At 40.2% G+C, this 26,278-nt stretch overlaps 1 protein-coding gene across 8 annotated transcripts in view; it reads left to right on the top strand.

The window, feature by feature from the left end:
- Positions 1-26,278, top strand: part of IQGAP2 (IQ motif containing GTPase activating protein 2) — a 105,641-nt gene that overhangs the window by 27,330 nt on the left and 52,033 nt on the right. For all 8 annotated transcript variants that reach the window (XM_017808177.1, XM_017808173.1, XM_017808170.1 and 5 more), the window contains exons 2-6: positions 15,543-15,699; positions 16,940-17,017; positions 18,772-18,848; positions 23,840-23,907; positions 24,235-24,348. In XM_017808177.1, the coding sequence (XP_017663666.1) occupies positions 15,543-15,699; positions 16,940-17,017; positions 18,772-18,848; positions 23,840-23,907; positions 24,235-24,348 (494 nt within the window). The remainder of the gene's footprint in view (positions 1-15,542; positions 15,700-16,939; positions 17,018-18,771; positions 18,849-23,839; positions 23,908-24,234; positions 24,349-26,278) is intronic.

Genomic DNA, 26,278 nt, shown 5'->3' with positions numbered 1-26,278 from the left:
GTTCAGCTCCTTAATGCCCTTTGACCAGGCACTAGTTTTGCTTGACTGCCATGCCCCAGATACTTTCATGTTTGCATCAAAATTCCTCAAATGTCTTTATGTGCATATCTATAAACATTATTCCCAGCTAGATACTGGATTTACAGGTTACATGGAAGAATTCAGTAGTACTGTGTTTGGTTTCTTTGGTATGAATGATTGTTCATCCCCTTCACTAGGAGCCTACTTCTGACAGATCCATAACAGCTGAAATGTGGGTTTGACTATTTTCTTTTTTTCTTAAAGGAAGCATTTAGTATGATATTGTATTGTCTCAGTAGGTCTTAACCTATGTGTAGTGTTGTGGTGATGGGACTGTAAGGAAGGACACACGTAGGTATCTTCTGAGGATGGTTTTTGAATTTCACAGGACTGGACATTTAACACTGGGATAAATCTACAACCTTCTGATAGCAAGTGCATTGAAAGTAGCTGAGTGCTTAAGTTTGGATTCTATTGCAGAGTCTGGCTTGTTTGAGAATTTCATGCCATAGGAGGTGGGGACACTCTTTCTCTGGATGAGGCAATCAGATGGAGTTCCGCTGTTCCACTGTGGAGAAACTGCCTTATCATAGCGTGGTGAAAAAAACATACCACCAATCCAGGCAACTTGGAAATGGCTGTCTGCACAAACATCTCCTACTTGTAAGATGGTACTAGAAGCAGGCAAAGTTCTAGTAGCTGACTCAGTTACAAGGGAACAAGAAGGGCAAGAGGACTATGCTTGTTCCCCTTTTTTTTTTTTCCATTTGAAGTGAATGAAAGTTGTTGTGAGAGTCTTTGGGCGTTTTTTCAGCTAGCAAGAAAAACCAACTTGCACCTCTGTACAGGAAACTTCTGCTTCAGTGAACATGGGACTTATGCTGGGCTTTTCATTTCTTTGGAAGAACACTTGCGCCCCTGAAATCAGTTTGAGTATAACTCTTATGTTCAAAATTAGGAGCAACTGGGCTTTTAAGTTTCTTTGAATGTACATATAAGTTCTCCTGAGAAATAAGAGTATGGAGACATTTTGACTATGTTGCATCTTCATATGGAAAGCTGAAGTAAAATATGCTATTTAAGGATTTGACTGGGTAACAAAGGAAGTGTGCAGAAGTGCTGTAAGACATACTTTTAAAATCTTACATGAAGGGAAGTGTCTAAGGATGAAGGTGCTCTGTGCCAGAGTTAGAATTGTGTATTCTTTCAGTTTCAACTTGTATCTGTTGGAATAAGTGCACAATTATACTAATGCTCTCTTTTGGGCTCTTGTCTCTTTTTGTAATTATTTCTTGAGAAATTTTAGGTTCACCATTTCAGCAAAACCTACTGTGACCCCAGGAAATTCCCCTCCCTTGGTTAAGCACCTCTTCTGGTGCTCACATCCAGACTTCTGATGCTACCAATTGAGTTGATTAGAGTGTATGATCTTTAGTATTCCTTAGAGTTGGGCAAATCTTATTTTTGCTGGGGCACTGCTGCAGCTTGTTCTTGACTTAGGCTAAGGGGCACAACTCTCCACATTCCTTTAAAACCCCCATCAACATGATCTATCATGTTTTCTCTTCCCTACTCTAAATCTTGCTATCCTGGTGTTCATCCTGTGGGTCTCCCTTATCTAGCTACTGCTGTGGTTGGCTCCTTCTGCCCATTTCTCTTGTTGACAGGAAAAGTTTGGCATAATGACAGTTGCACTCCTCTTCCTCTCCCCTGTCGCAGTTACTTTCCCAGTGCTGGTGGACGACTAGTGTTTCCAAACTCTCCATTGCTGCCTTGCTTGGCACTGTGCAGGCTGGTCAATTTATGCTGCAGGAGAGATTGCCATGAAAGCTAATAGCACCTCTGTGGCCCTCTTACAGGAGGCGTTGTACTGCCCATGATGGTCAGGCTCTGCAGGCTGCAACTGCCGGTAGCTCAAAATACATGAGCCATTCCAAAACCATACAAAAACACGTTTTTACAATTTACAGGGAAAAGGTATGATCCAGTTTTAGTACTGTGTGGCTTCTGGATGTAACTGCAGCAGTATCTTCCCAGACTTCATGAATGGCACTGTGCAGGTGCTGTACTTGTGCAGAGAAATGAGAAGAGGAGAAAATTCACAGGTCAAAATAGCAACCTAAGTCGCTTAGGGCTCGGTGTAGGGCTGAGAGTTAACAAGTTGTGATGGTTTGCGGATTACCTTGATCAAAGTAGCTAGGTCATTAATAGGCTTGGCAGCAAGGTAAATTGACTTAAAATACCTTTTGGTTCAAGTTCATATGTGTAGGGTTTTGTTTTTTTTTCTGTGCTAAATTGTTAGTGACTTCAGGCTAGAGACTCTGTTTATGAAGAAAAGTAAGCAAGAGCTCCTGTAAAGCATTTTAATGTTTGTTCGTTCTTGTCGTCTTTTTGTGGCAATAGTAAAGTGAGCTGTACCAGCCTAAAAGTTAGTTTCCTAATGAAAGGGGGCTGCTAAGGATTCCTGGATGTTCACCCTGTGTTTCACTTTGATTTCAAAATAAAAATGACTGTCACTACTTCCATTTTTTAATACAGAGTTTTTTACATTAATTTCTGTGCCTGAAAACACTTTGAGATCTTAGAAGTGCTACAGGAGTATTTCCAAACAGGGAATTGTGTTGGTTGAAGAAGTATCTACTGAGCTTTTCTGCAGCCTTTTATTTTTCAGAAGCTACTTCTACAAAAATCAATGACCAAACCATTCTATAGGGTTTGTGCACCTAAAAGTTTTCTAGAGGGTTAGAGCACACTGAAAACTCTCTGGAAACACAGTTGTAGAACATAAGCTCAACAATTGATTTGAAATAGTCTCTAAAACTTGCCAGTTTTTCCTTCTGATATTAAATTTCTTGCATTTTTATTTCCTCTCTGTGCCTGAATAAGGAAACAAAGAAGTATTTTGTTTTATGTTTACTACTTTGTATAAAGCACTGTGGTTTCCTGTAAGTAGTCTTATACATCCAAAATCGGGTTTAATAAGACTTTTCTTGTATATGGCATCTTGTGTTTAAACAATGTGACCAGTAATGGCAGTAACGTTCTGGCTGGTGTTGTACAGCTGCTGCATGCACCATTTGGCTTTGGGCCACTGGCAAGGAATCGCCAGCCTATTTGCTTTTCTGCTGCTGGTTGACAAGATGACACGGATATCCAGGGGCATTCACAGCTTGCCCTGAACAGCAGTTGAAGTGGGAATGGTTTTACAGGATGTCAGAGCCTGGGTCAGCCGTGGACATATGGGGGCTGTGTTACTGGGTGAGTCAGTCAGAGAATGAGCTAACAGTGTAGATACTGATGAATGCTTTGCCCATTCAAATTACTGGAAAACTTTTTTCTTTTTGACAGAAGAACATATTTTTATGCGATGGTACTTGGAGTCATGGCAGGGAAAGGGAGAGTGGGAGGGTAGAGGAGGATGTCCTTGATTGCTTCTAGGTGCTGTAAGCCAGACTTGATATTCCATTGACATGTTTATGGCCTTTGAAACAAGTGGCATCCTGGTAGCCTGCTTTTGCCAGTCCCTACTATCTTGTCTGGTGACTGGAAATCTCTTATCTGATTAAGTATTCCTTATACCCCTCTTACTGTCTTGAGTGACTTGGATACTGGGGGATAGATGGTAGATTCTTATAACTTGATGAGTACTCTAATAGGGGTATATCACTGTTTGTTCTTGGAGAAGAGATTGGCATGTGTATGTGGATCTTGGGTATGGTGGTCTCAAAACCCTTAAACTGAAGTGCTGTCACCAGACACTGGATATCTGTTGCATGACACGATTAATTGCACTGTTAAATTTTTACCAGGTTGATTGCAATCAGTTCTTTCTTCCTAGCCTAAGCTTTGAACTACAGCTTAGCTTTCTTGCTGTCCTATTGCTACCTTACTACATTAATATTAGCTGTTCCAAGGGAATATTTTAGAGTTTTGCAACTAAAATAGTTTGTTCTATCACTTGATTTCTCTAGTCCATTTTCTTAAAAGAATGGTTTTATTTCTGTCTCTTAAATGCTGTCTAGAAAGATGTGTTTGAGATGCCTATGACTATTTTATGTAGCTTTTAGTTATATGTTCTCAAGAAAAATTCCAACTTGTCATGGAAAAACTGCATCCAGGTCTTAACCAAGAGCTCATGTCTAAATATTATATCATATAGAAATGTTAGTTGTGACCCTTAGTGTTAACTGTTTGCCTCAGCTCTCTGTAGAAAACACTACTTAGTTTTGAAACTGGCAAAATTATATGGTCCTGGAGGATCCAAAGCTTTGTTCAGCAGTTATTAGTTTATATTCTGATGATAAAGCTGAGGCTACAGAGCACTTGTGAATATTTTTGCTGTTTTCTGTTATAGAGAGGCTGCTTATCTTCACTAGTGTAAAGCAATACAATTTCTTGGGTTTTCATTTCTTTGTGGATTATTAAATGCTGTTATACTGCTGCCTACATTTTTCTCATCTATAGCAGGGCTGATTTGTATGCATGTGCTTTTCATAACTTTACAGATTGTTTTTAAGTAGGTAAGGGAGTACTGTCTCTCCAGCCACTGGGGCTGGTGGAGGGCATTTCTTGCATGACCATGGGAAGACGAAAAGGGAAAAAGGTAATTGTAGGTGCTGTGCATGGCATTTTTCACCTAAATACCTTGGGTTTACCTTTGTTCTTCTATCTTGTGTTTCTTTTTGACATGGGACAAAGTTTAAACTCCCTCTTGCTGCAGTTTTACAGAGTTTACATAACACTAAATGCTTTGAACAACAGTTCAGCCTTTCACAAGCTGGCTCTTTCAGTCTTTTCACTTCTTTTAACATCTTGTTCTCTCATCCATGTCTTTTAATTCTGACTTGGCTGCTGTCCTGCACCTTTCTTTAAGAGTTCCAGCTGCCTGTCTAGTAGGTGTACTACTTGGGTTATTTTTGTGTTTTCTGTACCTGCATACTTGCTGCTAATTGCTTTCACAAAACTAACCTTTGTAAAAAGTTAGACAGTAATACATAAATGTTCACATCTGATCCGGTGGACTTGAACTGGTCAAGGAGTCAGAACAGCACTCTGCATCCTGACATGTTTGAGTTTGGTTTCTTCCTCTGCCATAGGTCCCCTGTGTGGCCTCAACACGATCTTTAGCCTGCACCTCCTTTGGGTGTTCCTGCTGATCCAGCTGCATTAATTGCCAAGTAAATGTGCAGGTCTGCAAACAGAGCTGTGTCCTTCTGTTGCTGGTCTTGAATCATGAACTAGGCTTTAACACCCAAACAATATTCAAGCTTCTGTGTTGAAACTACACTGGAGGTACTTCCCTGGGTCAACTTTCTACCTTACAAAAGTGTGTTTATTATAGAAATGGTTGTAATGTTTATGCCTGTCCTCTTATCTGAAAAGAAGGGTAGTAGCACATCCCTCTGGACAGCTGAGGACTAATACTTGCATGGAAGGCACTTTACAGGGATAATGGACAAATACACAGAATAATAGATCTTGATGTAAAAATGACTATTGCTTTGATGTTTCTTTAGCTATCCTTCCTCGTGTTGCTAGCTTGACAACTACTGGAAACAGCACATCTGATAATGCAGTGGATTTTGGGAGAGGGTTAATAAAATGTTCCCTAACAGACATGTGTGGTTTAGTTTTAGTAGAAGCTTCATCAAAATGATTATTGGATAGATCACTTAATAGAAATGACAGCTCTATTTTCAACAGATTTAGATAGTAATTACTGCCATGGCAGGGTGTGGACTTTGGTTAAATACTCACTGTAACTGTAACTTAAGATTAGTAGGACTATTGTGTGAAGGACTAAAGCGTGAAGGGTATTTCAAGGACTCATTGATTTTTTTTTACAACAACGTTTCTGTGGCTTGCCAAGGGCATGTATCTTCTGCTACTCTTCTGCTCAAGTGGATTGCTTGGAAGACTATGAGATTATTCCAGGCCAGAATCTTTTAAATTGGTAAATCTGAAATACCATATGCTGTTTTAAGGGGGTGCCTTAAACTATATTACCATACTGCAGCTACAGAAGGCATAACAGAGCAAATCAAACTGCAGTACTATGTAGCAATGCAGTATTAATGTGCAAGTCTAAACTATGCTTTTGGAATCTGCACAGTGTTTTCCTTAAGCAAAAATGGTGTGTTTGGGGGGATAACTTGTTTTGCAACATTTCCACATGAACAAGTGCTGTACTGTGTAAAAATACTCTTGCTGCTGTGTCTGCTTCTATTTATCAAATCAGTGTCTACATAGATTGATGAAAAACTAAGATTAATTCATATGTCAAATTCAGCTTCTCTCTTTTTCAGATAAAAGCATTATTTTATTTGTAGGAAGATCTCTTTTGTTTACATATGGACTTGCTACAGAACTCATGTCTGCACTACCTAAAATTTCATTAGTGACTTGAGTCATCTGTCTGAAATTATGCTTTCCAGGGGCCACTGAGCCACCACTGCCAGACTAACACAGGAAATACTTGTGTTTCTCTTGCTATGGTCTCTGCTGCTATTTGGAAGAGAAGGCTATTAAAATAGGTTTAGACAGTGCAGCTGGGTGATGCATGTCAATCTGACTTTTGTTAACTTAGTTGCACAGGGTTTGCAAGGTTTTTAGGAGAGGATTGCTCTATTTCATCCTTTTTTACCCCCTTTTCATCCAAGTGAAAAACCAATTCTCATAAAAAAGGAATATTTCAGACCACACCTTCTGCAGATACTTTTTCTCTCCTGAGACATTTGAACACTGACTTAATACTTCCACCGCATTTGCTTAGGTAACCTGTTGAGTACTGCTGTTTCTGCTGAGAAGAATTGAGGTTTCATAGGGAGACATACTCGCTGTGGCTGTTCAGACTCCACCACCATGGCGAGCTCCCTTCCCGGCACTGCTTCTGCCTCCTCAGCTTTTTTCTCCAGACTCTGGCAGATTGGAGCCAGGCCAAGAGCGGGGTGGGGGGGGAGGTGGGGGGAGGGGGGAGATGAGGCATCAGTGTGGCCATCAGCTTGGGCTTTGTTAGCATTGACCCCCACTCATCGCTGTTATCTCACATAGCAGTCCTGGAGTTTGTGGCTGATACTAGGTGCTAAATCTTACTGTCTCTGCAAAAAGAGAAGACAGCAAAACAAAGCCTTTCTAATTGCAAAGACTGCACACCGTCCTGAAACACACGCGTTATGTGTTTCTGTTGCCTCTTGTGGTGTTGCTGGAGAGTCTGTTTTTTCCCCACCAAAGTACTGCTGACTAAACAGGACTTGGCCGCTGCTGGGTGCCCAGCAGCCTGCAATGGCTGTGAGGCTGTGCTAGGGCTCTAGAGCAGGCTTCCTGAGCAGCACCTTGCCTTGTGGACTTTAATCACTGATTAACCCACATAAAGGGTGGCTGGAATAAAACAGATTAAACCAGCACACAGTATCTGTGCTGCCATCTTGTGAACCAGAATTTTAAAACACCTTTAAGATTATTTTGTAAATATGGCAGTGTTGTCATGGCAGCAGATATCTGGTGTGGAAAAATGTTGCTGACATGATTTATTGCTGGTTTAGTGTGCTATAGGGGGCAGGCAAGTCGTCACTGCTGCTTGCTTCTGTTCATCTGAATTGAACATGAAGTTCATCAGAAGGGCTTTGATCAAGGAAATGAATGTCGCAACAAACTTTATGCCGGCTTGCGCAACTCAACCAAATGCTGTAATGTGCAGTGAGATCTGTATTGTTTTAATACTTATACACAAAGAATCCACACATGAATGTTTCATAGCTTTCAAGTGTAGCTCTTGCTGAAACTCAGTATCCTCCGTGGTGAAATCATAATTGTGAAAAGTTGAGATGCTGCTAAATCTAACACTAGCTGAAGACCCAGAGACATGCAGCTTTGAATTTGAACTGACTTATGGTGTGTAAAAAAAATTGACAAATGCAAGTTAATCCAAAATCTCTTTCTAAAGGATTTGACACCCATTTCATGTGCCGAAGATCTGAGATTTTGTGTTGCCAAGCTACATGTGGTGTCCTCCATGTTGCTGCTTTCACGTTACTTCTTGTATACAACATAAGAGAACTGATAACTGAGATGACCTATATCCCACCTTTCTTCACCACATTGCTCTGGTGATCCACATTCACAAAATTTGATTTCTTTCAGGCTGTAGTGGGTTGACCCTGGCTGGACACCAGGCACCTGCCAAAGTCTATCCCTTCCCTCCACAACTGGACATGGGAGAGAAAATACAATGAAGGGTTTGTGGGCTGAGATAAGGTATGGGAGAGAGATCACTCAACAAATACTGTCACAGGCAAAACAGACTCAAAATGGGGATATTAACTGAATTTTTTACTAATAAAATCAGAGCAGGACAACAAGAAGTAAAATAAATCTTAAAAACTTTTTCTCCTGACTCCTTCCTCCTTCCCAAGCTCTACCTCCTCCCCCACAGCTGCACAGGGAAATGGGAATTATAGTCAGTCCATCCAAGCTTGTTTCTGCTGCTGCTAAGGTAGAAGAGTCCTTTCTTCGCTCCAGCGTAGGGTGCCTTCCACAGGAGACAGTCCTTCATGAACTTTTTCACTGTGACTCCTTCCTATAGGCAACAGTTCTCCATGAACTTTTCCACCATGGGTCACTCTTCCACAGGGTGCAGTCCTTCAGACACAGGCTGCTCCAGCGTGGGTCCCCGACAGGGTCACAAGTCCTACCAAGAAACCTACTCCAGCATGGGCTCCTCTCCATGGGTCAGCAGGTCCCTGACATGAGCCTGCTCCAGCGTGGGTTTCTCCACAGGTTCACAGCCCTCTCTCTGGCAGCCACCTGCTCCAGCATGGGTCTCCTCCATGGGCTGCAGATATCCATTTGCTTCTTTATGGACTACAGGACACAGCTGCTTCACCATGGGCTTCACCACGAGCTGAGGAATCTCAGCTCCAGCACATGGAGCACCTTCTCTGTCTCCTTCTTCGCTGACTTTGGAGTCTGCAGAGCTGTTCTTCTCAGTATTCTCACTCCACTCTTCTCTGGCCACAATTACATCTGTGCAATAACTTCTCTTTTTTTTCTTCTTAAATATGTTATCACAGAGGCGTTACCACCATTTCTGATTGGCCCAGCCTTGGCCAGCGGCATGTCCGTCTTGGAGCTGCCTGGCATTGGCTCTGCCGGACATGGAGGAAGCTTCTAGCAGCTTCTCACAGAAGCCACCCCTGTGGCCCCTCTGCTGCCAAAACCTGGCCATGCAAACCCAATATACAGACAAAGTAAGTTTTCAGGATGGATAAAACTTGCAATGCAGTAGAAACTGTCACTGGGGTATGAATCTAGAGCCTCAAATTTAGAAGATGATGCTTCCATGGTATCTGGCTCCAGGAGTAAGTTGGCAGCAGAGGGCTGTAGCTCTGATTTGAGCCAAGGCTCCCAGCTGTAAGGAAGGTTTGGGCCTGAATGCACCAGAACACGAGGGAGAGAGAAGGGGTCTGAAGAAAGTAGTTTTCTCAGCTGCCAACTGTGCTCTTCAAAGCCTCGAAGTCAAGCCTTCAAGCTTGTGCATTTTTTTTATACAACTCTTACTTTTTGCCATGATGGTATTCAAATTGTATATATCTATTTTCATGGAATGGCTGGAAGTTTTGCATGCATTTGCTCTGGAAATAGCCTGTGGCTGTTTGTGAAATAACCTTTTCCTTAGGTTCCTGGTTTAGGAGGTGTATCATGCTAAACCTTGATAATGAGAACAAATTCCAAAGTCAACACACTTAACTAACAACTCAACACTGACACCCCCCCCACTACTCAGCCAAACAATACACCTAGATTTCTTCTACTGCTCTCAACCTCCCTTATGAAGCAATATTTAAGGGTATGTTGGCAGGTAAAAATATCTCTTTTTTGTCTTAAAAAAGCAAATGAAGAGTTAAGAGTTAGGATTTCCTAACAAATCTTTAGATTCAGAAAGTAGAGACATAATAATGTGGAACTTTAAATGATGAATTCATATGCTTCAGACTGCATATATTTCTGAATATTTTCAAGTAAAAGTTTTGACTTAAAAATAATCCTACTACTTCACAGACATTTAAAGTTAGAGTCTAACATTTTGTTTTGAATCTGATTGTTATTATTCTTATTTTCTAGCAACAAGATTTTTTCAGTCTTTCTTTGGAACAAGATGGCCACATTGTAGTCTCTAGGTCAGCAGTCTGTTTCACTTTTGCTAAACTAGACTGAAGGGCTGTGGTTGTGAGCCACGGAGGTAGTAAATGAGTGGTAACTTGTCTTTACCTTTTTCTCCCTACGCTTTTTTCCTAGTGGCATGTAGTGTTCTGACCTTTGGCTCTGGAGTCCCATCTTTTCTTTTCTAAAGGTGTTTCCCACAAGGTAAAAACCTGGTCTCCTTGGATCCACATCTTGCAGCATAAATCCAAAAGAGCAGAGCAACACAAGTACTGATTTTTCTACAATATTCATTGTGTGCCAAATGTGATGGGCATTGGGTGTGTTGTACAATATATTCTCTTCTCTGCTGAACAGACACCAGCATTTCCAGTCTCTTGACCTATGCGTGTGCTTTGCTGACCACACAGATTGTCAATGACAACTTCATATTTGGCTAAGTCCATAGTGCAACACTGGTGCTTCTAATTCCCTTGACCTTGCCTTGAATGAGATTCAGTGGGTGTTTTTTGGTTTAAAGTGCAAGTCTGAGCTAATTGTACTGCTGCTGTTTTTACAGAATGACAGAATGGATAAGGTTGGAAGGGACAACAGTGGGGTCATCTGGTCCAACCTCCCTGCTTAAGTAGGGTCATCCCAGAGCACACGGCACAGGATTGCGTCCAGACGGTTCTTGAATATCTCCAGTGATGGAGACTCTATACCCTCTCTGGGCAATCTGTTCCAGTGCTCAGTCAAATGTGGAAACTGGATCTCTTGGTGAGCAGCAAGCTCTTTACTGCTTTTGGGTCTGGCATAGAAGTCATCATCGTTATCGTGCCAGAAATTCACTACTGAACAGCTCTGCTTCAGATTGTCAAGAGTTAAAACAGAGTTGAGCAAAGCAAAAAAAATTGTACCTCAATACTCACCCCTAACAGACTATCCAGTACAATGTATTGGAACTACAGTTTTGGAGATATATTTTCATTGATCAGATCTAGATTTGTTTTTTTGTCTAAGGCAAATCCTTTGTTTCTGTGCTGGCCAATACTGCAGTATTATGAAAATAAAAGGAGGCTGTACTTATCTATCTATAGGAAAATATCTGCTTATGCATGTTTGATCCAATTATAAGACTAAAACCGATATAGGTAGCGAATTATAGCTAATTTTTGATGGTGCCACCCAGGACTTCTGTGATATGCTGTATGCTTTAGTCTGCTTCCTGAAATTGACTTTTTGTCCCTCCATCTTGGAGTGGGGTTTGCATTTAGCTTTGAGTGACCAAATAAACCATCATGTTCACCTCCGTATCGGTTTTTCAGTTTACCTCTTTCACTAAGTCACAGTTATTAAAAGTACAGTATCAGTTATGGTATTGTTGTAGAAAAAGAAATAGCAGAAATGTATGTGTACCCTTAAAAGCTATAATAGTAATTCCACAAGCCTTATACTGAAGAAAAACATACAACCTAAAATGACTTACAGACCCTTCATCTCGTATGGCAATGGTATTAACTACTCTTTTTGGGCAACAGTTTCTGCAACAGACTTAAACCTGGTGCTGATGCTGCAGTTCTGTATGCTCAGGAAAACAGTGAGTGAGCCAAAAACAATGCTGCTTCTTTAGCCCTGAAGAAAAATAAATTGCTCCAAAGGTACCTATAAATCCTTACTGTCACATGGATATTCTCTGTTTCACTTAAAGAAACAAAAGTACAAGGATTTCTAGTTTTCTCAGCCCAGTCTCCTCCTGCTGACAGCACCATGTCATATAATAACCTTCATAAACTTGGCAACTGTGTCTTAAAAAGTGAAACCTCACCAGGCTGGAAGTAATGTTTCTTTCTGTTTAAAACCAGAAGTGCCTTTTAATTGAATCAGGTAAAGGAAACAAAACTTGTGTAATTGCAAGAAGTACTGGGGAGAAAAGTGCTACAGATGAGTTGGTTGACAGGAAGCTCAACATGATCTGGCAATAGGCTCCTGCAGCTCAGAAAGGCAGTGATGTCCTGGGCCGCATTGCAAGCAGAGTGACCAGCAGGTTGAGGGTGGTGATTCTGACTCTCTGTTCTGCTCTGATGTAACCCCACCTGGAACACTGGATCCAGCTCTGGGGTCCCCAGCACATGAAAGAAATTACTTGCTCTGGCAGGCCCCAGAAGTTATCAGAGGGTTGGAACACCCCTCCTGTGAGGACAGGCTGAGAAAGCTGGGGTTGTTCAGCCTGAAGAAGAGGAAGCTCTGGGGAGAACTTACAGCACCTTCCAGTACCTACAGGGGGCCTAGAAGAGAGCTGGAAAAGAACATTTTAAAAAGACATGCAGTGCCAGGATAAGGGGTAACGGTAGAGAAAGGGTAGGTTTACATCAGATGTTAGGAAAAAATTTTTTACTGTGAGGGTTGTGAAGCACTGGAACAGAATGTCCAGAGAAGTTGTGGATGCCCCATCCCTGGAAGTGTTTAAGGCCAGGTTGGATAAGGCTTTGAGCAACCTCGTTTAGTGGAAGGTGTCCCTGCCCATGGCACGGGGGGTGTGGAACTAGGTGATCTATAAGGTCTCCTCCAATCCAAATCAATTTATGTTTCTATGACGTCTCAATAAATTCTAGGAGAGAGTAACAGAGTTGAGCAGCTGTTTGCATAACTAAGTTACAAGGTTGTTTGTATATTAGCAGGATTTAGTTCAAATCCTGAGGTTTTTCCTTCCTCAGATTAAACATGTGCAAAACAGAGTAAATCCTTTCACAGTAGATCTTGTTGTAGCTAAGTTCTGCAACTTCTAGACGGTGGTAAAACATGTCTTATGTGTAGCTCTCTTCTCAGTCTTGGATACTTACTGCCAAGTGCTTTAAGTTACGATTGCCCTATTGCAGACCCCTGACTTTTTCTAGAATAGATACAACCTACAGATCTTTTGCTATAAATGGAAAGAAACAGACCTGCATCTTTCAGGTCTGTTCCAGTTCTCTCTATTTTTCCTTTTTTTCCCACTGAGTTACTAACATTCTCCTTCTAAAAGAGACTTGTTTCCTTTTATGTTTATCTGGACTTGTTTTGACAACTGTATTCTCCCTTTTTTTTCTTCTTTCTGCTTTCTTTGCATCCTCATACTGTTTCTTGTTTGTTCCTCAGGGTACTGCATTTACTCACTAGACAGGGTAGCCTCTCTATCCAGAATGGATGGTTCCAGATTGATGTTAAAGGCTCATCACTATGCTGGGAAAAATCCATAACTGTTTTAATGTTGTTGAATTACAGGAGGTTTGAAAAGCTGAGGAGCAGCTTTCACTTTGGATCAGCATCTCATTTAAAGCTTGGGGAATTACTTGATTTTATATATAAATAGCAAATTTTTGTACTGTAAGGAAGAACGGGGGAGACGTGTGTATCCTCAAAAACAGTTCCAGTATAATACTTTCTTTGTGCCCCAGACTGAAGATGTCAAAAAAATCTTTTCATAAAAAAACTGAGAATTTGAAGGGCAAAGAATCCTTTGTAAGGTACAAAACGCTGCTCTGGGTACACAATTCATATCACTGGAGCTGGCCCATTGGAACACCAGAGGTAGCTTCAACTCATAGTGAATATTGCCTGTGGCTCAGCAAGCTCCTCCTGCTTATCTGTACAACTCTTCTTCCAGAAGACACATTCTAGGAAATAAATTCTTTAGGAAAAGCTAACTGGATTATGTGAAAAACACATTTGCCTGGAATACACTTTCTTTGTTTATTCTTACTTGTCTTCTTTTCTGGAGAAGACAAATGTTGTGACACTTTGACTTTGTGTGTAGCTTTATTTAGTCTATAAAATAGTAGTAAGGGTGACTTTTGGGACCTTTGGCATGGACCCACAACACATGAACATGCAACACAGGACGGAGTCAGGAAGCTTGTTAGGAATACGATTCTCCTCACTGAAGCAGCTTTTATACTACAAAATATAGTTCTCCTAGTGATACTTGCTCTGCTCAATTTTGTGTGATGTTGCCTCAGATTTATGGGTGTTGGTTTTCTCAAGAGCTATTTGGGTAGTCTGTGCTTCAGTGAAACAACTTTCATGTGTCCTGTAACAAATCCAAAAGTGTAATGAAGTAGGACATTTGTCTAGAGTTTTAATCTGAAACCAAATGATGTAGTGAGCTTTTTTCTTCTCTGTGGAAGAGTAAAAGTTGGCTTGTTTTCAACTTGGATCCAAGTTTTCTGGTTTCTGAAATCACTCCTTTGGAGGTGATGTTAGACTTGTAATGCTGTCTCACAGTGACACTGCCTTAGTGACAGTAAGTAAACCGAACTAGTGTCTTCAACTTTGTTCTTACCCTTCATCTTTCTTCTTTGTGTTGATATTAATGTCCTAGCAGCATCAGAGATTGACTGAGTAAAATAAAAAAAAAAGTACTGGGAAGAACTAAGCTGATTTAAAGCTCTTGTAATGTGATTTAGCTGCTAGAAGTAAGAATAATATCACAGAGCCAAAACACTTAGACCACCAATGTAAGGAATTTTTGGTCTAGTGATTAGGACACTAATCTCTTTCAGGAGTGCCTTGGAAACAATTTCTCTAGGCTACTCTATATAAAAATACTGGATAATATGGTTTCATGTCTGTTATTTGCCTTTTGAACTGTTTATGTATTTAATTAATTACTGTTTTCTGTGTAGTCCCATGTCTATCACATCTTAAGTCTCAAATACATAACTAGTTTACCACCTTGGAGGATTTAGTCACTGTCACTAACCAGAAGCCATGTTTCAGCCAACTTACTGCCAAGCAGAGCTCAAATGCATAAAGTACATTGGACTTTTCAACAAAAAGCTTTCCTCCAGCACTGTCACTGTGTTTCTTGGGTGACAATGGAGAGCTTCTGTGTGTTGCAGGAGGAAAATAATCTGCAGGAGTGCTCTGTACTGAGATGGGCATTGCTGTGAGCTTGTGTTGCAGAGCACATTGGAACCAGCTTCACCCAGCCCACCGCTGGCCTTGATGTTCATGAGGTTCAGCACTGGCATAGCTATCAGAGTTTTTTAAATGCAAACATCAATAATATACAACATCCCATGATTTATTCTAGTTTTCAGCTTAGATTACTGTCTATTCAAAAGCCTAGTGCTGCTCAAAAGATTTGAGTTGGACCCCTTAGGTGTGTATACTTCAAAGCATGCTGTTTGGTTCCTGATGGGTCATGATCACATACTGCAGACACGATTTTCTAGTCATTTTGGTCTGCCATGTGAGTGAATATGAGAATTTTGCCCTTAGCCCTTGCCCTTTTCTGCTGTGATTACACTATAGTAGTGACACTAAAAGGACAGTGGTTGTGGGCAAAAGGTGCCACTTATATTAAAACATTTACATTAAAAATTTCATAAATGTCTTTGTAGATGGATGGAGGTCTGCTTGGATGAAGAGCTGCCCCCAACTACAGAACTGGAAGAAGGCTTAAGAAATGGTGTTTACCTTGCCAAGCTTGCAAAATTCTTTGCACCTAATGTGGTGTCAGACAAAAAGATCTACGATGTGGAACAGGCACGCTATAAGGTAACACCTTTCTCAGTTCTTTCACTGTCAAAACAAAAAAATAAAATTTTTGTTTTCCAACTGTGAAACATTACCAAGCATGCTTGGTTAATTTTCAGTATCTCTCTTGCAAGACTGTTGGGACTAGATGGAAGACTGACAGCAGTAAGAAGCCAGCACAATAAGTTAGAAATATTTTACCCTTAGAAAAACTCTGCTGGTGTCACTTCAACTTTTTAAGGCTGAACGAATTACACTTCTGGCTCCAGGAAGAACATGAGCTTTACCATTTATAAAATTATTTCTCATTAGGAATAGGAGTCAAAAGCAATTTGATAAATATTCCAAACTTTTTTCGTCTTGTATAGGAGGATATTTGACATTCACTTCATTAGATTTGTGTGTTTATTTCATCAACTTTAACACTGAAAAGCAGAAAACAAGCTACTAGTAACTGAGCTTAGCTTGTTACCTGTGCAAGTCATTTGTTATCTCCAAGATCCTTGATAATATAGAAATATGTACATTCATACACAGCAGTTTCACTATGGAATGCATTGTCTCAACACATAGAGCAGGCAGAAAAAATTTGAAGTGGACATTTTTAAGGTGTATATAACTGGCTCTTGAGAGCTGAGAAATTACTTAGGTCCCATATGGTTAACAGAACCATGGTTAAGAATTCTGGGTTCATTTAAATTCTTCTCTTGAAAATCTCCAAAACCAGAGTTCAGGTTTCTTTTCTTGCTTTACCATAAAAAATAACATTAATTTAAAAAAAATATATATACTCTCCCACTTTGCTCTTATGCTGCTTGAATAGGCTGTAGGGAGGGTCAGGTATTCATGCAGAACTGAAGATTGACTAAGACCATGTTATCTGTTCTCCTTCGCAACAGTGCCTGATCAATGTTACCATATTTTGGTTCCTGGTATTTGACATCCAGCCTCTACTCCTGAAGCTCAAACAACTACTGAAGGACTGTACAAATTTCCACTTCAATCCTGGTCCACCCTGATGGGTACAAATCTGGCTTACATAACATGAAAGAAAGAGCTGGACTCGGCATGAGGCTGTTGATGTGTTAGGATGCTTCATTAGCAGGATTGAGGCTGTTACACTTTGGTCTCCAGGTTCAAATAAGAGAAAATTCCTTGAATTTAGCTTCAGGATCTAAAACTGGGAAACAACAGGAGGATCAATAACTAGAGTTTTTTTACCTAATGTGATTTTTATAATCTTCTCCTATTTTTCTAATAGAGATCTGGCCTTCATTTTCGGCACACTGACAACACTGTGCAGTGGTTAAGAGCAATGGAGTCCATTGGTCTGCCTAAGGTAAGCCTTCAAATTTTAGGATAAAAAGTGGCTCAAGTCACTGGCTCACTAAGACCCCCTTTCTTCTACTTGAGCGTAAACAGTTCCTTACTGTAAGTCTACAGGGAAGAGGTAATTCTGAAAACAACTCTGAAAAGAAGGTAATGTCGAAAGCAGTGGGAGTGTCAGTTGTGAGAGGCTGCTGTGGATGAATGCTGTGCGTGGAAATGCTCAGGGTCCTTCCCCTGTGTGAGGACAAATGGGACAGTAGCAGTGTTTTAACTAAGTCTTATTGCTAGTGCAGTCTCTGTGCGGGCCTGAAAGGAATGTGGTTTAAAACAGAAAATTTAAATATTTGCTTCCTTCAGGTTACCTCTTCGCATCGTGTCTCTTGCTGCCTCTTCCTCTTAATGTACATCCCAGTTTCTCTGCCTCTACCCTGTTTCCAGACTGCTCTTGCACCTTCCAGTGCATCTGCGTGACTATGCTGCTGCTCTCCTTCCACCAACTGCTTTCTTGGGTCACCTCTTATATTTATCTTCCTCCTTGTGGGTCTTCACTTGTCATCTCCCCCCTCTGCTGCTGTTTCTGGGCACCAGTGAGTCTATTTTGGATGAAAATCCTTTAAGGAAGGGCTGTGCGGAAAGACCTATGCTGCTTGTTTGGACATTTTGGCACCCACACACAGCCTGAGGTGAGCACTTTGTTGCCCAGGCTGCCCTGCAGCTGCCTCAGGGTGCCTGAGTGATGGCAGCCACAGTGCTGCCTGATGCACCGCAGTTGGGCACAGCTGAGATGCTCAGGCAGCCTTTAGAAGAGCTACATGGACTAATGGCCAGCCACTGTAGGCAAATTCAGTGCAGGTGCCCATATGCAGAAAAGGGATCCATGGCTGTCATCAAAATTGCCATAGAGATGAGAGGGGTCCTGCCTTTCCCAGGTGAGGGGGTTTTTTCCCCTTAGTTTCCCCTTAGTTCCCTGTGTGCAGCAGGGATCCACCCTGCCATCCCTCCTCTGACAGATTATGTTTCTGTTGCAGAGGATGGTCATGGCCAAAAGCTTTCCCAATTCTCCCTCACAAAGCTGTTTTGAGCAAAAGAGGGCACTGTGCTCCTGTCTTACTCAGTCTTGTCCTATTAACCGTGGGACAGTGCAGCCCCATGTGCTTGGCCTGTATTGGAAGCGTGCTGCCAACTCTCACAGTTAACTAACTCTTTTATTATATTTTTGTGGAGAAACAGTGTTTAGCAACTGGGACCAAGGCCAGGAACAAATTAGTGGTAGAACCAGAATTGGAACTTATGATGTGACTTCTTGGCTAAATTCTTGCCTCTCTCTAAATATCTTTGTAAATGATGTATTCACAAAATTCAGGGTGCTGGCAATTAGAATCACGCACTTTTAAACCATACTTGATAAGTTTGGTTTTCAATGAGGCTTTGCAACTTGTAACCGTATTCCAGGTTTTGGGTGTCTGTAGGAGGACAAGCACTACTGGCTGAGCTTATGCCAAAGGACCTTTTCTAAAAATCTTGTCGAAATGCTGTCTGCTTATCTTTCTTTTTTCCCCTCTCATTAAGTAGCTTTTATGCTTTATTAAGTTCTTCCTTATGAAAACTACTAATAAAGTTACAATAAGATCAGAAGAGACTTGATTTATAACTGTATAGAAGTAACAGCTGAAATTCTCTAAGTTTAAGGTATGGTTAAGCAGAGGAAACTTTTCTGCTCAGTAACAAGTCGTCTTATTTAACTGTGCACTCTTTGCTTTTTAGATCTTTTATCCAGAGACCACAGATGTCTACGACAGGAAAAACATCCCTAGGATGATATACTGCATTCATGCTCTAAGGTAATTGGTGATGCAAATAAAAGTTATAGTAGCTGCCAAAGCTGGGAGTGTAAGTCTGCAAATGGCTTTAGGGGAACCAGTATGTCAAAATCTGTCAGAATTTACAAGTTCATTAATTTGGAGACAAAACTTCAACTTTGTCAGGACTATTGGCCAAAGTATTTTCAAAATAGAAAATAAGGACTATTGAATTTAGCACAGACATCTTTTTTTCACTAGTACACCCCTTCTTAAAGTGCACATGGAATTTCAAAACACATACTGCAACAGAAATCAAATAAATGAACAGAAACTTAGCAAAATCTTAGTATAACCATGGTGCAGATGTGCTGATCAGAGTGAAAATTATGATGAACTGATATGTTTCTGTCCCAAAAGCGAAGTAAATAATTACCATATTCTGAGGTAATTCACATAAAAATTAACATTTTCCAAGATTTCAAAATTCTAAGCACCTCGATTTTGAAAGTAAAGTCAGGGAGGCTTTGACCACACCACTGAAAATAGAGCTTAAAAATTTTTTATGTCCTGTCTTAAGGATTTTTTTGATGTTTAGCACAAAAACATCTGCCCTTTGCTGTTCCTGGTGGGAAGGACAGTGGTGTTGGCAGACAGCTCCACCCTCTTGTGGCTCTCCTAGCTCATTTCCTGCGTGTGGAGGCCTTTTCCTTCATTACTTTCTTGTAACTAAGCTTTCAGAGAAAATAATTAACTTACACCTCAAATTCTCCTCTATGTTTGTAACAGTGTTCAAAGGCACATCAGCTGCTCTAGGGCTATCAGTCAGAAGCTATTCAATACATGCTTTATTGAAACATTTTTAGGGCTAATCCTTGAAATTATGTGCCCCCTCTTCTACTCTGGGATATGCACACACTGTCAATAAATAGCACTTAATCTGATAGCCCCGTATTTTTTTTTCAAGTCTTGACCCTTGAAGTTATTATACCTGGTGTAATGTTAACAGGGCAGTGTCACCAGGACTATTTGAGGGTAGTTCTTGCCTGTAACTTGGTAGTGCAGTCTGTTTTGACAGCGAGTGCCTTGTGTAAGCTTGAAGTGATTTCCTAAAGAGGATGCACAGGGCTATAATGTTAACCAGCTCAGGCTGACACAGTGGGCTGTGTGTCCCTCCAGTCACGTTATGGGTCAGCTCAAAGTTTTTGCAGGAGGTGGAATAACACATTTAGTTTTTCCAATGTTGCTTCCTCATATATGGAGGAATCCATACAATCTTTGAAATGACAGTAAATCTTTTATTTGAACGGAGTTTTATATGGGTTGACCTTCAGTAGAAGTTTTCCTTTCATCATCTTGACATACCCCAGGATTTATTCCAGTATCAGAATAAGCCTGTGTTCTCTCTAAGCTTTCACTTCCAACTTTGTCTTGTTTACGTTACTTTTCCTTGCTGTATATCAACACACAGCTCTAACTCTGTACGTATTTTTTTTTATTTTAGTGCTATTATTTTAGAAAAGGACTTTATATCAAATGTGTCATGCCACACTGAATAGGCCTGCAATACTTTCACTTATGATGCTTTCCCATGAGATTGTAGGCCCATGTGCCTGTATATGATAGAACACTTAATAATAGAAGAAACAATGATTATGTTTGACTTATTTCCATAACTTTTTCTACAATGCTTGCTGTAAGTCCTTCACTGGAGTCTTTTAAATCAAACTCTAATGTCAGTATTGAATGGTGCATAGACTACATTGAAAGCTGTCTGGGAAACAACAGAATTAAGGACAAGGAACTTGGCTTGGCCAGCAGTGTTCTTAGTTGGGTTGGCATTAGAGGAATGCTGAGCTGTAGGAGTCTAGTTCTGTTCCCCTTCTGCTGATGTTTAAAGTACTAATCTGCTGGTGTCTGTACTCCCAGCTTCATGCCATGTACCCTGTCTTCTCTACTTTCTGAGATTGCCACGGCACCCTCTCCAGGGAATCAGTACATGGTTTACTGACCCTTGTTGCTGACCCAGTCCATGTCCCTGTGGTTCTCAGGGTCCTAAAACCCAGCATGGAGAAACAGCAATTGCAAGCAGGGTTTTCACTTTTGCAGTGGTAGCATAGGTGCATGTGACCACTACATAAAGAATCACCATTGAGTTTAAATGTTAAATTCTGATGCATCTTGCAGCACATGCTAAATTTTCAAAGGCTCATAATTTGGAAATATAGAGCACTCTCTCAGAGAGGTGGGGGGTTGATCTACTTTGTCTTCTTTCTTAGTTGCTATGAAGTCATTACTCTGAAGCAACATTTCCAACAAAACTATGTAAATTTAAAACAAGGTATTTTCTTCTTCTCATTCTTGAAAATCCTGAAGCCATCTTTAGTTCAGATTTTTCCTACCTGAATTCTTTTATGTGCAGTCAGCATGCATAACTTAAGTGTTTGAAATTGATAAGACCATTTATAACTACCCCTTTAAGAGCCATGAAATAGCCTTAACTGTAGGTAACAGGAGCAAGAAGTTCCATCCAAAAAGTGTATTTCACATCTGAAATAACAGCATTTTGCAGGGAAAGCCATCGGTAATTTGATGTTTTGATGATCTTTGAGCTGCTAGAGGGCCTGAAGATAGACAATGACACTAAGCATGGTGGTTTATATATATTTTTAACATATGCCATATTTCAAGTCTAAAATAAAGACCATTGCACTTACAGCACATGGGACGACCTGTGCTGTCAAATACAGCATTGCTCTGGTCAGGAAGGAGTGACTTAGCAAACAGTTTCTAGACTCCTGTTAAATATAATTACTTCTTACTTTTCTTTTGTTGAAACATTAATCCCGGAAGCCTGACTTCAAAAATATGAAGGAATGGGTTTCATTTCTTGCACCATTTTTTTCCTGTGAAAGATTATTTGGATTTGTTCTGGGACTAAATACAGTTAAGAACAGCTTCATTTAAATAAAGGTGCTAACAGTGATTCTTGTTCATAAATAGCAGTGCTTAGGGATATTTTTTTCTTGAAAAATTCAGTTTTCAAATTATCTTTGCAAGCAGATCACTGCATCCTAGACAAACTGTCCCTCTGAAGCTGGACAGCTTCATTGTTTTCCTAGGATTATAGTAGAATGACAAGCATGCTTTAAAAGAAAAAGCACACTATTTTCAGATCTATTTTTTACGGCATATTATACATGAGCTAAGCATAACACAAGACCCAGGAATCTCTGCCTGATATGAGCTGCAGTTCTGTGTGGGTGATGCTTCATACTGGAGGGAGTTTCACCTGGGGACTGTTCTTTCCCCTTTGTTTCCCCCCTTGTTTCTGATGCCTCATATCCAGCTTCCTTAACTAAAACGTCTCCTGCTTTTGACTCTGTGGTTCCCTGAAGTTCGACTTACACTATAAAAGCATTAAGCAAGCTGTTTCAAGTGAAATTATACCTTAAAACAGAGCAGAAGTGTCTTCGTGTTCCCTGCAAGACTCAAAGCGCATTTTCAGCACCATCTGGTGGTTAATAAGCTCACCCATAACGAAGGAGCATAGGAAGTATCACGCCTGGCTCAATATTCTCCTGGAAGTGCTGAACAGCAAAAAAAAAATATTCTTTAATGTTCATAACACTCTTTCTTCCTCTGTCTTTTTATTTTGGTGACCCAAAAAAAGAACCAGCACAGCTCTGTGATGCCACTGATCTCCATAACTGTTTGTTTGATCCCCAGTGCTTCAGCCAGGATTGTGTCCCTGTCTCAAACTTAGAGCAAAATCTCTTTCTACCAAGAAAGACTGGAAGGCAGATCAGGGTAACAGAGGAACCTGGCTCATTACTGTAGTCACGAGAGGTTTTCTCCTGCAATAGCTAATTTGCATTTCAGACAGCTTAGAAAGGAGACAATGGCAGTGGCAATGATTTTGAGTGGCTGCAAAAGAGTGTCAGCCTACATGAGATCTGTTGTGTTCATCCAGATTGTGACAGAGCAGAGGAGTAGCTATGGTAGCATGGAAGATAAATGCTGATTCTGTATGCTCTGAGCAGCTACAAATACTTGTTTTGAAATCTCATCCTATAATTTGCTAATAGCAAAAAAACCCTCTACAGCAAAACACAAAAGGGAACTTCTAGATATCAAAATCCTAAACCAAAATACACATTTGCAATGACTGAAGTTGGGGTGCGTAAGTTAAAAGAAAGGTGGAAAACAATCTATTTGGAGAAATGCCTTAAATAAGTCTTGTTTTTAATGTCTATCATTTTTTATCCCTTCTTGATAAACTCACTTGTTTATTGAATTTCAGTAATAAATTATAGAAACATCACGCTTTTGCAGATAAATACATGCCTTGTGATTTAGAAGGTATTAAGAAAATAGGTGTGTATTCAGCTATTTTTTTTTCAGGTAGCACCTCAGAGCTCTAGGAATAATGACTACAGGTATTTTTCATGCTATATTGAAACAAAAATATTAGTTCTTGGATAGCACGTTAAATTAAGCTCTCTTTATTTTCCAAAATTTAAATAGCTAATGACACAAATATATTTGAGATGGTCTTGGATGGACTTACAGGTCCTTGTTTCTCTATGTTTAGTAAGGAGGGTGTCAGGGATTTGTGTGTCTTTGGCTATTCATTACAGGGATGTAATAATGCAAGTCAAAACAGCACATAAGTCCAAAGCTATAAGATGTACTAAAGTACATTCACATTTTGATTTTTTTTTCCCCAATACTAGCTTTTGCATTTCTTTAACTATTTGTCACTAAGGTTTTTTACTTGTTTACACATCCCCTATGATCTGAGATACACTAGCAGTGCCTCTCTCTTAGAGATGCTGCTTGGAAATAGAAAATATTTCTCCTTCTCTAAGACTTAAAAATACAGCATAAAGAAAATTGTAGACAATTTATTCTGTATTGGCTTATGAAAGTCAAGGTTTAAATGACAAATTTCACAGAAGTGCTTTTCTCTTGTACAGAAAAGCAAACACCTCAACCACATGCACTTTAAATTCTTTTTTTCTTCTTTGCAGTTTATATCTCTTCAAACTCGGATTAGCTCCACAGATCCAGGACCTTCTGGGAAAAGTAGACTTCACAGGTAAAAAACTGCTTTTCTAATCATCAGTTAGATGTTGTTTCCACCCTGTAAATCTGCTAACACTGTACATATTTTCTATTATTTCTCTTCTGACAACATTGTTTCAAACACATGGGAGGCTGCTATTTTTAATGAACGTGAGTCTCTGAAGGACTGAAGGGAGGAAGTTTGCAGGGAATACTTGTCATATCTCAGATTCCTTCAAAATGGGGAGGAAAACTAATTAGAAGTTCTGGCCAAACACCCATGTTTGTAGGTATGGTGATACATAATGAAATTCTTATGCTTTTGTTCTGATAATACTTCTTTTTTTGTGTGTGTAAATAGAGGAAGAAATCAGCAACATGCGAAAGGAGCTAGAGAAGTATGGTATACAGATGCCATCTTTCAGTAAAATTGGTGGGATTCTGGCCAGTGAATTATCAGTGGATGAAGCTGCATGTAAGTGTGGATCTTGTTGTGTTCTCTACTGAATACTTGACAGAATGCTATTAAAATATTTTCTGTGTTTTAGTTCACCTACTTTGCCACTTAATAACTATAAAGAAAAGCAAGCAGGTTTTCACTGACTATCATGTTGCTTCACTGTTGCAAGACCTCTTGCAATTTTTCAGTCTGTGTTTTTTAGTATCTCCATTGAACCATAGGAAATGCACCAGAAGCAAAGATTTCTCAGATTAATTTGGATGGGTTTAATGTTTTGGTAGCTAGTGCTCCTCTAGAAAAATGAATTGGGGTCTGTGCATGCATCTGCACCGTACGGGTACAATGTATAATGGGTCATGGGAACATACTGTCTTCTCTGTGGCTCCTTTTTTTCTTTTTGGTGGGGGAGAGGTTGGGTGGGAGAGCCTTTTTCTGTTTTCCTAAAACACCCAAACAGGTTGCTGTGAGGACAAGTCACTGTTCCAGACAGACAGCTCTCTCATATACCGTGGTGTATATGTGGAGTTTGCCTTCATGGACAGCTTTCAATCTGTCTGACCACTGCTGTGTGACCCATAGCATGGTAGAACTCTGCTGGGGGGTAGGTCCTGCTGATGCACCTGGAATAAGCTTTGCCTTTTTAAGGGAACTGAACAGTTATGGTCCTTCTGAGTCTATCTTGATCAGCTTCCACTAAAAAACAAAATTAAATGATTTTTTTTGCTGCCCATGCCTACTCATCTGTAAATATGGGTGATTTTCTCTATTTAACTTTTTTTTTTTTTTTGTAGAATAAAGCAATATATTAAAAAAAAAATTTGCTTTAGTTTCAATTATATGATATCGAGGATGTTCGCTTACATTGACACTTGAGCTCTAGTTATTTTATTCAAGATTCTAGCCTTTTCAGAAGGGCAAACCAAACAACAAAATGGTTGGCTTTAGTATGTTACATTGCAAGTTTGTTAAACCTTGCAAAGTAGCATAATTCAAACAAGGTGATTCATGATGTTTCTTAGTGTGAGGAAATTTCCAGAGCTTAATTTAAAACACACCTGATGTTGATTCAGGTTGTCTGTGTTGTATATTTTGAAACCTGCTTAATACGTGCATACTTCTCCAAAGCTAGCTATCAAAACGCTGCTTTTGGAAGTGGGGGTAGTTTGTCTTCTTTTTTTTTTTTCAGCAGATTTTCAGAGATTTAATGACTACAAAACACTTTTACAGGGATCTTCATTCTGAAGATGAAAAGGCTGGAACATCCTTCTCTGAAAGCCTTATTATAGTGTTGAGGATTTCCTTTAACTTCTGAAGTGTTTTCGGTCTTAAAGACAGGGTTTCCTGATGCTGGTTCTGTCCCTCTGGGCAGGGATTGTGCTACAGATAACATGCTCGGCCTCAGAACAGGAAACATCTGCTATGGGAATCCTCATACATTAGTGAGGTTGGATACGGAGACCCTGCCAGAGGAAGGGCTCTGCCATCCTTCTTCCTAAATGGAGTATGCAAAAGGAGATATGAAGTGAAACAACTGCTGATGACTCCTACTTTGCTGCCAGCAACAGTAGAAATCAATGTGCAAAGAGTAAGCTTAAGTGCTTTTGCAGACAGCTTATTCCACAAGCAAAACCCCTCTGTTATTCCATGCTTCTAGCCTACTCTTTCAGTCCAATCTCACTGTTTCTCTTGGCAGGTGGGTTCACACCTACCTGTTCACTTCTGTCCTAATCTTGAACCTATCTTTTGACTACTTTTTGCTAGCTCCAGTTAGGTCAGTGATGCCTCTTGCATCACTCTGGAAGAAATTACGTCCTTCCTATGTGTTTTGTTATATGAGTGTGTTGGGGTGATATGTCTTCTAAGAAGGACAGTGTTCTCTTAGCCCCTTGAAGCTGATATGGGTGTACACAGAATCATAGAATGTCTCAAGTTGGAAGGGACCCAT

This window comes from Lepidothrix coronata, unplaced genomic scaffold (assembly GCF_001604755.1).
Source record: "Lepidothrix coronata isolate B3197 unplaced genomic scaffold, Lepidothrix_coronata-1.0 Scaffold22, whole genome shotgun sequence".
Lineage (NCBI taxonomy): Eukaryota > Metazoa > Chordata > Aves > Passeriformes > Pipridae > Lepidothrix > Lepidothrix coronata.
This window is presented reverse-complemented; position numbering and strand designations above follow the sequence as displayed.